This window comes from Helianthus annuus, chromosome 10 (genome assembly GCF_002127325.2).
Source record: "Helianthus annuus cultivar XRQ/B chromosome 10, HanXRQr2.0-SUNRISE, whole genome shotgun sequence".
In the NCBI taxonomy this organism is placed as follows: Eukaryota; Viridiplantae; Streptophyta; class Magnoliopsida; order Asterales; family Asteraceae; genus Helianthus; species Helianthus annuus.
The window spans coordinates 179,856,036-179,870,275 of NC_035442.2; the positions used below are offsets into that span (position 1 = coordinate 179,856,036).

General features: G+C 34.1%; 1 protein-coding gene across 1 annotated transcript; it reads right to left on the reverse strand.

Annotated features, from left to right (window-relative positions):
* Nucleotides 1-3,431: 3,431 nt before the first annotated feature.
* Nucleotides 3,432-12,959, reverse strand: LOC110886938 (mitochondrial-processing peptidase subunit alpha). The gene is made up of 13 exons (XM_022134825.2): nucleotides 12,736-12,959; nucleotides 10,829-11,068; nucleotides 9,983-10,279; nucleotides 9,238-9,405; nucleotides 8,071-8,238; nucleotides 7,874-7,954; nucleotides 6,732-6,798; nucleotides 5,920-6,017; nucleotides 5,753-5,825; nucleotides 5,189-5,259; nucleotides 5,038-5,087; nucleotides 4,841-4,953; nucleotides 3,432-3,790 (listed from the first exon to the last, which is right to left on the reverse strand). Exons 1-13 carry the CDS (start codon nucleotides 12,772-12,774, stop codon nucleotides 3,744-3,746), a joined length of 1,512 nt encoding a protein of 503 aa, XP_021990517.1. The 5' UTR covers nucleotides 12,775-12,959; the 3' UTR covers nucleotides 3,432-3,743.
* Between the last annotated feature and the right edge of the window lie 1,281 nt (nucleotides 12,960-14,240).

Genomic DNA, 14,240 nt, shown 5'->3' on the forward strand with positions numbered 1-14,240 from the left:
TTTTTTCTATTAGTTAAGTCATTTTAAATCATATAATAAAAAAATTGTTATGTTGTTATTTGTTATGACTAGTGATGATAGTGTGTGCGAGTTTACAACCGAATTGAGATGACCATATTTCATGTTTAGTATTCAACTACTTTGTATTTAGCTGAATTTGATGGTTAGTTAAGAACGTTTCGTATTTTTCATCTTTTAATCACAATACTACGTATATTATTAAAAGTGTTTGTTTTTACAACAACAACAATTATAATAATAATAATAATAATAATAATAATAATAATAATAATAATAATAATAATAATAATAATAATAGAAGAAGAAAAGGAAAAAGAAAAAAACAGAAGAGAAAATTGTATTGTTATGTTATTTCCGAAAGGCTTGGTACATTCACTTTTTAGGGAAAAAATCTACAAGAAATGTGTTTGCACTTTGCACACCTGACACACCATCCTTTCAATAAACTTCTAAATCGTCTTCCATCTATCTTTGTTGATTGCAACTTTCATCGGCTATCTTCCACCAATGTGCTGCCTTTGCTAGTGAGTGCTTGCCTAAAACCTTTGTCACTTCACCACTATTGTCGCCTTTGTTGGTGATCTCTCGATAAGCAACTTTTTTCTGTTTCTTTTTTGTTTCCTTTCGGCGTCAATGTTCCATTTTGCTATTGTTTTAGGACTTCTTTGTTTTCCACACTCCGAATTTCTTACTTAATTTTGGTTATGGTAAAAAGAATAATGAAAAAATCTACCACCTTTAACATGTTAATCATTGGTCAAATTCAGTTTTATGGTTCATAAAAGTCATTAAACAAAGAAAAAGAAACACTGCTTTACACCTTATCTTATATCATTTGCAATATTTCTTTTTAAAATAATGATATTAACTAATTAACCACAACTAGAACACAATGAAAGGGAATTGCATGAGTTTATCAAACTTGCCATAAAATATATGTCATTGTCAAAAAAATATAATTATGGCTACTTATCTTAGGTAGGTTTATTTGAAAATGTTTTTGGCTTTCGATAAAATTATAATCAATGGATACAATAGTGCTTGCAATGGACATAAGGGTATACGGAGTGGGACTCGGCAACGTGCGGCAAACCAGTTTGCCGATCAGCAAACACCGGCGCCGACCTTTTGGCGACACGGCAAACAAAACGAATCGGTGACATGTTGCCGACTCGGGAAGAAGAGAGAGAGTGAGGGAGCAGGAGAGAGAGAGGGAGTGTATGGGAGAGAGGGTGTTGTGGGGTGGGGTCCATGCCATCTCTCAACCAATCACACTTTTTTCTTTTTTTTTTAAAAAAAAGTTTACCACTTCACCAAGTGTTTAAACCATTGCCAACACTTTTCACCAAAGTTTAAACACTTTTCACTGATTGACGTGGCATACTCTCATTGGTTGATTTTTTAGTTTGCCACTCCAAAGTGATTATACTAAAAAACTATTTATTTATTAATTACTTTTATTTATAAATTACTGACATTTACTTATTTGTCTTTTACTTATAAACAATCAAATATATCCATATGAGCAATTACAAAAGCCCACACTTTGACGTATCATATATCCTTCCAAAGGTTAAACACGAGGAAAATCATGAAAATACAAATGTTATTATGGCTTTGAGCTATGGGTCAAAAAAAAAAACATTATAATCATATTATTGTGGCTTTGAGCTATCATATTATTTATAGTTTTATACAAGTATACCTAAGTTTTTAGCTATCATCCACAACATTTTTCCTACCCAATTTTTAGGTTCTATAATATCTCATATGTTTTTAAGCTACATGATTTTATTGACAACAAAATATAATTTTTTTTCCTTGATTTTGTTTAATATATTATATGGCTAGGAGTTGGCTACAAACTCTATATTTCTTAAAAAGTATAAAAAGTTATAAAACACCAAAATGTTAACCATAGAACACACACAAAACCCACAAATAACAAAATGAAGTTACTAAAACATCATACATGTGGGTTGTATTTTGCGGTTTGGATGATAAGGCTCTGATCGCCGAATTACAAACATTATTGTGTTTTATGTTGATTAACATGTTGTGTTTAAGGCTCTGATCGCCGAATTACAAACATTATTGTGTTTTATGTTGATTAACATGTTGTGTTTTATATTCATAGTTCTACGATTTTGTGTTTGAAGTTTTAATGAACTAATATGGTTTGAATATGGTGTTTTAATAGTCTTCACTTTGTTATTTATGGGTTTTAGATATGTTTTATGGCTGAAATTATAGTGTTTTATAGCTTTTTACACTTTCTAGAAAATTTAGACTTTGTAGCCGAACACACCCTATATTATATATTACCGCGTCTAGTTTTTAAGCCAAAAGGTTAATTTTCATGTTTGTAAACTACACCACCTATAATTCTTCTTGGCGAAATAAAATAAAAGGAAAATCACGAAAGTGGCCGAAGCCGTTTTAACTATGCAAATATGTTAGTTAAAATATCTATAATAAAAGTTGAAAAATAATGGTTCCAAAGTTTTATTCCACCCTAAAATGCCACTAGGTTATAATCCCATCAACGAAACCATCCGAACATATTAGTAGTTCTAAAGTAAACTTCTCTATAAGGTTGAACGTAGTGGGGCGGTATAGCCCCTTATAGCGCCATTATCGCGCCGGGCACACCACCCCCCTAGGCGCCATGTTTCAGAAATTTGGGGGAGGCGCTATTATTATCGCGGCGTGAGGAAGGGAGGTTATCAAGCTTGGACCAATCAAAAAAAGGTTAATGTTTTTATAATTATTTAATAAAAACGAAAATTAATAATTAGGTATTGATGGGTAGGGGCTTTATGACTACGGGCTTAAATGCATAACGCCCCATAACGCCCACCCGCACACGTGGCGCGCCACATGTCGCATAACGCCCCCAAAAAGGCTTTATGACTACACATGGCCTAACATTAATTATAAAATAAACTTGTCAATGTGAACCTATTGTCCATTCTCAAGTTAGGACTTAGAAAAGGGCAAGTGAGTTGGGTTTGACTGTAACCACCAAGTAAAAAGATTCGGTTCATCTAATATCGGACACTTTTGGTTCACTCCAAATCAATTCCACAAACATTCCCATTTTATTACCAAGTTAACCAAAAAAATGGTCAACTTAACAACCATTTAAGCCCGCTTAAATTAATACTGGGCAAAACACAAAGAGCCTATTGCATTGTAAATAACATGTCACTATTTTTTCGTTGTTTTACTAAAAAAAATCAAGTTATATCTTTGTAACATTTATTCATATTATGCATGAAACAAGTATGATACAATTATATTTATATCAACAGTTTGACATCTTTTGTATAACTTTCCGTCGTCTTACTATGTTTGTCCCAATCTTATTATATGCGTCAATAAATGCAAATTGGGCGAGACACAAAGTGTAACGAGATGCAAGCTCTGAAATTCGGCACATAATATCCCAACTAAACAATTGATCGATCCCAGCCCATTTTAGTTTCTTTACAAGTGTTATTTCACACATGTTGGCCTATCGAAATCGATAACTCCAAAAAGTTACAAGGAATACAACATATCAAGCATTAAAAATTAATGGGTAGCCAAGGATTGCCTTATATTATTCTTTTGAAAGACCAAAAAACAAACCACCTTATTGTATCCATGATTATCAACTCTAAAATGCACCTTGAAAGATTCACAAGGTGAAGAAAAAGGGTGTTACCCGATTTTGGTCACTAACGAAACTTGCTGCTCACTGAATCGTAAGTTGGCACGTTCAAAACTGACAAAACAAGAGTAAATTAGAAATAAAATCATAAACAAAATTTCGATGGAAAAAAGGTCAAACCATTCACATCTTCAAAACTACCATTCACATTTGCACCACTGATGCGACCATTTAAGTAACAAATTATTTACTTATACATAGTAACATCGAAATCTAGATAAAAATAAACACATAGTAATGACGTATTTAAATTCATATTAAACATCGTATGTTAAAAGTCATAAAAGAAAAACAAAATTATATTTCAAACAAAACCCCAAAATTAATTAAAAAGGGGTGTACCTATTGGCACACCCAAATGCCTATATACACACCAAAAATGGCTTTTTTGTCCTATATGCACACCCTGCAGTGTCGAGCTGTGGCCAAAGCGTGGCGTTTTGGTCCCGTCAACCAGACAAAAAAGACTGACGGGTGTCTGACGGGTCTGTTGATCGGATCAAAACGCCGAGCTTTGGCCGCGTTTTGGTCCTGTCAACCAGACAAAAGATTGACCGGGTGTCTAGTTGACAGGACCAAAACGCGGCCAAAGCTCGGCGTTTTGGCCCGGTCAATAGACCCGTCAGTCTTTGTCTAGTTGACCGGACCAAAACGCTGCGCTTTGGCCACAACTCGACACTGCAGGGTGTGCATATAGGGCAAAAAAAGCCCTTTTTGGACTGACTATCTACACACCAAGTGTGCAAATAGTCTCCCCCTTAAAAAAATGTATGGTCAAGGGTGCAAATAGGAATGGAATTCAATGGTGCAGTAGATACGGTAGATTATCACAAAAAAAGGTACGGAATTATGTTGAATTTAACCAACCAACTTTTCACATGTTATCCGATTATGTCCCTAAAGTTTTTACTTGAGCGGATTCTTCCCTACAGTTTATTTGTCTAACTCGATAAAAGATTAAAATGGATAGATTTCTAAATGAGACAAATAAACTTGAGGCCTTAAACCACTAAAAAATAAAACTATTCAACTAGGAAAGTTAGTTGATCGGTTAAAGTTTAACAAGAAAAAAAGTTAACTTCATTATTATTAATAAAAAATTACCATCTCCGTGAGAAGCCATGGTGAGAGGAGAGGAAAGAAGCTTTTTGGCAACAGAAGCGATGTCATTGGCCGTTACATCATCAATAGCTTTCAAAAAGAACTCCACAGGTTTCCTAAAGTCACAAGATTAAGCAATTTCGACCCATTTACGAGCGTGTCAAATCAACTAACTTAAATGGATATTATTAAAGTTATACCTTTCACCGTACGTCAAAATCTGTCTACCAATATCCTCTGAAGCAACCATCTAATATGAAGATCAACCAAACCAAATTAGTAATGAGTTTGCATATTGATGATTAATCAGTTATTCAGTTGACTAGTCAAACACAGGCTGAATTTACATACTCTTGATTCAAGGTTCATTAGAACAGCGGACTTGGTTGACTGCTTTGCACGATTAAGCTGTACCTGGTTGACTGAAGTAAAGGGCATGTCAGTAAATTCGTTATTTAGATTATAACATAATATTAGTATAGGGGATGGATCATGAGAAAACTAGTTTAAATGAGAAAACCAAAAAACTAACTAAAAGAGCCTAAAAAAACATATCAAATTTATTTCTTTTACGAATTTTTTAAAAAAAGTCGCTAGTTTTTATGCATGGAAAAATATTTTCAAAAAAAAAACTTTTTTGTTGTATTGCACATGTGCACTATTACGGATATAGTGCACATGTGTAGTACACATATAATGCACATGTGCAGTACAAGAAAATAAAAAAATATTTTTGAAAATTATTTTTATATATAAAAATAGCTATTTTTTTATAAAAAATTGTAAAAAAAAATTGGTGTGTTTTTAAATTTTTTTTTAGGCTTTTTTAGTTAGTTTTCTAGTTTTCTCATGATCCTCTCCCTATTAGTATAAAGCTCAAAACGAGTATATAGTTAAGTATCATAATAAGCTTACCTTCACCACTTGTGGCAACTGCAATTAGTTCTTTAGCTGCTATATCAATGGCTTTTGCTGCAAAATCAGAACTCTGCAAAATATTGATATATACCAGTATTAAACAGAATACTAATAGTAACTAAATTATGAAAGAAAAAAAAAATGAAAGTTTAAAGATGCCTTACCGTGGTAGCTTGGATTCCAAACAAGGCAGTGTGGTTATAGATTGAGCTAAACGCTGAAAACGACTGAATGTCGGGGTACTCATTCAAAACTCTAAGATCTGCTCACGACAAATAATTGAAATATTAATTATTAAGTTGAAAGCAAAGGTGCGTTAAAACATTTTATGAACATGCAATTCATTTCACTTCATAACTATACGATGGCAATTAAACACGAACCCGATGGGTAAACCGAAACCTGACACATCTGGGACGGGTTTGGGGTCGTTTAATTGGGTTTGGGACGGGTTTTTATTTTTTTCGCAGGTTTGGGATTTAGTGATATACCCATTTACCCGACCCAATTACCCGATAAAGTGTACCCGTTTACCCGATTGTATACCCGATATAATTTCTTTTATATTATTATTATTAATATGTATATATATGATACATCCATTTTTTACACATATAGGTATTCTATTTCGTATACATTGTAGTTATTTGATATATATTTTCATAATAACAATACAAAATGTAACTGGTTAGTAGTTACCCGATAGATACCCAATGAGTTTTGAGATGAGTATACCCAACAAGTAATCTTTTTAAATTAACGGGTTTACCCGACACCCGCGGGTATACCCGATATCCGATGGGTATTTACCCGCTTGAAACCCGACGGGTTTTGGGACGGGTTTGGGACAAGCTTATCTAATCGGGTTTGGGTTTGGGATTACCTAAACCCGTCCCAAACCCGACCCATTGCCATCATTGAGAAGCCATTTATAGTACGAAGAAGCTATGTGTCAGAAAAAGAAAAAAAAACTTACAAAGGCGTGAGTACATTCCTTTTCCGGGACCACCAGCGGAAAACGATCCACCTCCTCCCATTAACATCTGCAAAATAAAATATGAACTCTCTATACTCGTAACTTCACAATTGACATTCCATAATATAGAGGTAACAATTTTCGACATGTGCCAAAAATAAAACTCATTCATATTTGACATGCAAATCTACCCCGATTTGACATGTGCCAAAGATTACCCATTTTGCCACCTCTACTGATAAATTTCAAAAAACAAAAATAAAACAACAAAAAGTAGCATTTGTTGCACACTAAATTTAAAAATAAATTACTCTATATCTTAAATTAAATGGTCGGTGCAAAAAGACAAACAAATTTAAATTCAACTTTCTAAATTGACAAATATAGCCTTTAAACTTTATAAAAACTTCTAAAAACTTTATAAATTATCATTTTTACCCATTTTGGTTCTAACTTTTCAATTTTACCTCCCGTATATTAAATTTTTAGGTTAAAGTCTAAAAGTTATTTTCTCACATGGTTATTTTTAGGTAAGTGTCGGTATAAATTCATGTTTCTACGTAAATATTTTCAAAAATGAGTCGGGTCAGATATAATGCGTTCTCATGCTTATTTTTATGTATGTTTAAATTGGACTATGTTTTGACATTTTAATCTACGTGTTGGTATAAATTTATGTTTGAATGCAAACTACATAAATTCACATTTCGACATAATTTTTTCTGAAACAAGTCTGGTAAAATATAAAAAGTTTTCATTCTTTTTTTTTGCGTACGTCTTTAGTTAGTCTATGTTTTGACGTAATATGTGTTCAGAAATGAGTCGAGTCAAATATAATAAGTTTTCATTTGAAAATATAAATTCGAGTTATTGTAGGTTTTGATGTCGCTAAGTGTTGATGCAAAGGTAAGGATGGTGTAGTGGTTAGGGGAAACCGTCACTAAACAAACCAACTTTGGTTTGACTCCATTTCTTTTGTAACCGCAATGCTTTAGATAAGATAAATAAAAAACGCGTTTTCATATGGTTAATGCATCACATAACGTACTGCCAGCTATAAACAACTATGGCATGGTCGCCGCAACGCGCGACCGATAGTAACAATCTAGTACAATCATAAAATTAAATTTTAGAAAGGGTACCTGAAGAACCGTTAAGGTCATGGCTTCCTTCTCCTTAAGCCAGCCACCAGGAAGTTCAAATGCAAGAGCAAAACTAGTACTCTGATTAAACAAAACAAAAGTTTAATGTGACGTTAAACTAAACAACACACAAACGTTGGATTAAAAAAAAAGGATGAAAAATAATATTAACGAGAAGTTGAACGTAAAAGACACACCCCTGTATCAGCCATAACACGGTGATCGCCTCCAACATACACCGATTTTGGTTCTTCAACCGCAGCGCCACCTGGCAAATCTGAGAGAAGAGGTTCCGCATACTTTAACAGTTCCTCGTGTTCAACTCCTGATGCAGCAAGTACCATTCGAGGAGCAGTGTAGTTTGCCTAACATTTCACACAAATCAGATAATCAGCTAGTTTTTTTTTAAAGGGTAAACTTGTAATTGTGATCCACCAACAGTAATCAGTTTAAGTTAAACAATCTCAAGCTGCTTATCAAAAACAGCGTACTTCATACTAAAATAAAATGCGCAGATAAACATAAGCACTTCTCTTTATCTAAACATTGGAAAGGCTTGTTTGCTTTTAAAAAACACAATAAGCAGATAATATGTTTAAATAAGAAATTACAAACTCCGTAATATAAATAGCAATCCACTATTTAGGGCAGTAAACGAACCGAACGTTCAGAGAACAGTTCATGAACTGTTCGGCGGGAAGTTCGTTCTTGCTCGTTCGTTTGATAAATGAACAAACACAAAAAAGAAATTTCGTTCGATAAGTTAAACAAACGAACATGAACAAAGGTTGTGTTCATTCGTTTATGTCCGTGAACATTCGGTAAAGTGTTCATATGTGTTCGTTCATTTACAGATTTTTTTTATTTTATATTTTAACTGTTATTGACGTAAAATTTTAAATCTAGAAACCATAGTTATACCATACGCCTTTGCCAGAATCCCTCATTTGATCACTTCAATTTCAATATGTGTTATAGCTTGACAAACTTCTTAGTTTTGGTGTAAGTTATGTTAAATATTTATTTATTTTTGGTGATTCTACGTAATCTAATCTTTGTGATGAAAAATGAAGATTGTATTTTTAAATATATATTTTACATTCGTTTTTGTTCAATTATGTTCGTGAACATTTGTTTGTGTTTGTTTGCGTTTGTTTGTGTTTGTTTGCGTTCGTCTACGTTCGGTAAGTATTCATGAACATGTCCGTTTCCTTAATGAACGAACACGAACAAGAAATCCCGTTCGATAAGTGTTCATGAACATGGTCATTCCTTAATGAACGAACACGAACAACGCCTTATTCGTGTCCGTTCGGTTCGTTTACAGCCCTACCACTAGTTAAAATCTATGGTGTCGGACTTACAGCTACAAAATCCTCCAAAACGTTACTGTTTATTCTGCCGAGTAAACCTTCAGATGCAAGAAGTGGATGCGCAAGTGGACCAGAGTATCCAGCTGAATGAACCGCCTCTAACAGCAAGGCCTCGGGATTATTGGCATATTCACCAATCTCAGCTTTCACCTTCTCAATCTACAATATAAATGCATTTTTTTCAATTAAAAGAAAGCAAAAATAAAAGGGGCAATTTCATATATGCCCCTACAAACTTGCAAAATATCATATATGCCCATGCAAAGTAATAAATATCATATATACCCTTACAAAGTAGTTGAAATATCATATATACCCAGTTCATTAAAAACAATTTAATAAATGACAACTTTGCCCTTATTTTTCTAAAAGTTTGAAATCTCATATATGACCTTTAACTTCAAATATTATATGGACTAATTTCTAACTTAAATATAATATATGGAGTATACTATTGTTTATGAATAAAAATTAAAAAAAAGGGTAAAAACAAAATTAAGAGCTAAAAATTAAGTTAAAAATGAGCATATATGAAAACTTGAAGTTAAAAAAATAAGAGTAAAATGGTGATTTATTAGATTGTTTTAATAAATTGGGTATATTTGATATTTTAACTACTTTTAAGGGCATATATGATATTTTTAGTTTTGGTTGGGTATATATGAATATTTTCATGTTTGTACGTGTATACATGAAATTAATTCAAAATATAAAACAAAAAAGAAAGAAAGTGTACCTGTTCTTTAATCTCCCAGTCCAAAAAAGCTTGATTTCTTACAGAGTCAACAAGTAGCTCTACCATCTGGGGAACGTAAGTTTTCAGGGCGTCATAGGTGTAACTCATTTGCTCCCTAGAAGCAGAGGCCGTCACATTGCCACCAATTGCCTCCACTTCCCGCACAAGACGCAAGTGGCTTCTGTTAGTTGTGCTTTTAAAGGCCATTCGTTCTAGAAGATGTGTAGCGCCAAACGAAACCGGTGTTTCGTAGATCGAGCCACTGTTAACATACAGCCCAATAGAGGCAGCAGGGTTCTATACCAAAAAATTAAATAAAATTATTATCAATCAATAATATAAAGTTTGTGAACATTGATCAGTTCATTCAATATTTTACTATCTGTGTCCTATGCAGGTAATATCGGTGATATATCGGTTATTGGTCCCTATGTAAAATATCAGTGTCAAATATCGATACCGATAGTATCTGCGATATTGACCAATATAACCGATATATCACTGATATTTGACCGATATAACCAATATATCACCGATATTTGACCGATATATAACTGAATTGTTAGTGTTACATTGCTATATATATAAATTCTGCATGATATTAAAATTAACGTTATCTCACCGAGATAACCTATGCCTCAAATATCGGTACTTGACCAGTATCCGATATTTTACCGCAGTAACTGCATAGTCTGTGTCATTCACCAGTTTTATTAAAAAAGGAACCTTTTTATATATTTTAAAGTTCGAACATTTAATCATGCAAAATAGAGTCCAAGAACTCATATGTGAGAGACTGAACCGCAAACCTTTGTATAACTACAAATGCATGAATAGATTACTTACTGCTGAAGTTTCCGAGGCAATTTTGATTCCATTTGAAAGAGTTGTAATCTTTGTCTTTGCTGGTTCAACGTGATCAGGCAAAGAAGGTGGGAGTTCGATACCCTTAAGAGGAAAGTCCAAAGGAGGTAGAGTGGAGGCACTTCCACCCGCAAACCAACTAAAGAGACCCCCTGACGATGACTTGGCGGCAACAGCACTTGAACTTGCAAACCTAGTCAACGCCCGGTTGCTAGCATTACCCTATTGGATATCCCAACGTCAACAGACAATTATTACTCGTACTACCCTTTATCCATCAATTAGTACATGGTAAATTAAATATAACACTTAATGACTACAATCATGTGGATATTCTGGTTGGTTCTTGTATCGTTTATGCACCAGTTTGAGAGTCCATTTACCACAGATTTACATAATTACCTTGGTTTAAAAAAGCGGTAAGCGCACAAAAGCGATGAGGTCTAAAACCGATTTTTTAAAAGCGAAGCGCAAAAGCGGTGAGCTTTTCGTACGCAAAGCGCAAAGTGATTATATAATTTATTTTATATATCCCATAAGTTTTTAGCATCCGATACCTATGATTTAGCTATAATTAAGCTTTATATATGTTTTAGAATGAAAAAAAACATAAATGTACAGCCTAAAAAGCCTGTTGTACAACACTCAGCAGCACAGAAACACACCATGTACATAAGGCGCGCGCCTCACCTGCGCCTCAGGTCAATTTTTAGGCTAAAAAGCGCGCCTCACCTTCGCCTTTTGTACATCGTGCGCCTTGTGTCACTTAAGGCGATTTGGTTGGCGCCTTGGGTCGCCTTGCGCCTAGGCGCGCTTAAGGCGCGCTTTTTTAAACCAAGATAATTACATCGAAACATCTTATCTTAATTAACCAAAATGCAAACAGCTAACTAAAACGTCTACTTCGATATAAGTTAACTGTATTGTTATGTAAGACTAATGAATTATTTCCAGTAAATATTTATTTCCTTTGTAACATATGAAATTTTTCTCTTATCTACAAACTTGTATACGCCACCAATCAGGTGTTCCAAACTTACAATTAAATGACTGTTCCTAGTTCCTATATCTGGTTTAGAGCTAGCAATTCATGGCCTAATTAAGACATGATTAAACATGTTTAACAAAAAGTAAGATATATAATTTTACAATTTTCTAAAAATAACTAATAGTAAGAGGCTAGACTGTCGTTTCTAGTTTTTGGTACATAAAACATAGACCTGTGTTGTGTAAATGGTTGTAAAAATCCTCACTAGTCTCCGATTAGACGCCGATTAATCACTAATCGAAAATTCGCCGATTCATGGCCGATTAATCGCTAGGCGGTCAATGGCGGTCCTATTCTGACCAAATTTTGGCAAGACACCAGCCAAATTTCGACAAAAACTTATAAATTCCTTCCAATTACTTAAAAAATGGGTCAATGAGGGATTAAAACATGATTACTTTATAAAACTACATATAAATATGTGTGTGTATATAGAACTAAAGATTACATATAAAAATCTCAATCTGATTAATCCCGATTAATCGCTAGTCGGTACCCCCACCACCCGACTCGCGCCTAACGATTCTTACAGCACTGTATCTGTATGTGTTACAGACACGAGATATAAAGCAGTTAAACGAATCGTATTCATGTTTAATACTTGTGTTAACCACATGATTAGACCTGTTTTACCAGCCCTACTCCGGTTAACCACAAATATCCTTAAATTGCGAGAGTATGAAATCAGATCTAATCATCTAATAACCATAAGATGCAGCTAATAACATGATTCAACAGCTCAAAACATAAAATCTTCAACCAGTTACAACTAATCAGTCAAGGATTAACCAAAACGAGGTCGTTTCGATTGAATATAAAGAAACTAATGAACAATACTCACCTTTAGGGTTTTGATTTTGGAAAATCCGGCACGATACATGACAATCGATGCGTAATTTGAAACCGAAGAAAGAGACTGTGTTGATCGATTTGGTGGTCACCGGTTCCGGCTCTGATGGTTGTGATGGAATTTGAGGGTTTGAGAGACGAAAACGAAGAGGGTTCGCACGTGTGAGAATAGTTCTCTCGCCGGCACGAGTAAGATCTGGGCTTGGCCCGCTTTCTCACATGGGCATTTTGACCAATGGCCCGCTAACCCGGTACTTACTCTACGGGTAGGGTAGGGTAGGGTAGGGTCGAATTCGAGTTTAAAAAAACCCGGTTTTCTAGTATCCATGTTCAGGTTTTTTGTGCACCTCTATCACGATCCACTTCACCAAAAAAACCGGTTTAGACCCGACCTAACACGCTAGTTTGTAGTTTTGTTCTCTAAAACCAGTTTGGACCTGGTCGATTTGAAAGCTTGTCAAGAATTCGGTTTTTTTGTCCCAAACCAGTTTCAGACCGACCCAAATTGGTTGGATAGGTTCCATTATCCCCCCCCCCCCCAACCTCTAAACTGATTTATAACCCAAACAATTTTTTTAAAGACTAATTTTTTTATTCACCAACCTGGTCCGGTTTCTAATCCACCATTGGTGTATGTGAACTCGTATGTCATATATATAGATTGTATGTGTTATATGAGTGATATCACTGAGTGAAAATGCCATATGGGACGTATAGGTTTGTCAGTGGTTACATCAGTCATTGTGTTGTATGATTTGACCCTCATACAACCCATATGATCAGTTTACAACGTATTATGTGACTCGTGTGACTAAAATACAATTTGTTTTTACCACTTTTTGCCCTATCATACGGCTCGTATGACATGCCGGTAATGTCTAGATTGTGTATCAATAGTGTTTGTATAGTGACGCCTTATAAATAACAATAGTATTCTTTTTCCTTTTCCTTGTCACATATCCCATGTTTCTCTATATACTTGTACTTTTTTTCTTTGAATTTTAAATTTAATATATAAGACACTTATTTAACCATCCACCACATTTCTTTCTTTTGTTATGTGACGTATTAATCATATGAAAACGCGCATTCCGCGTATTCGATAAAACTCAATGTAACATATATAAGCATTGTGGTTGGATCAAAACGTAAACTAAAACGAGTTTATACCATACAATCATAGCATATAAAACATGACCCGACTTATATATAGAAAACGTAACGGGTATAAAAGAAAAACTAACAAATGTAATAAAAAAGGATGAACTATATATTTTGAAAAAAAGGGAAAAGGAAACCACAATTTGACTCCACTCAGTTCAAAACAAAATTTAGGAAACATATATAAAATAAGCATCAAAACATATTATATCTGACCTGGTTCGTTTCCCAAAGAAGTTTACGCTGAAATGTAGACCAAACCTCGAATTTATACTGAAACGTACATAAAAAATATGCACGTAAAAATGTTTTTAACGAAAAGGAACTATAATTGAC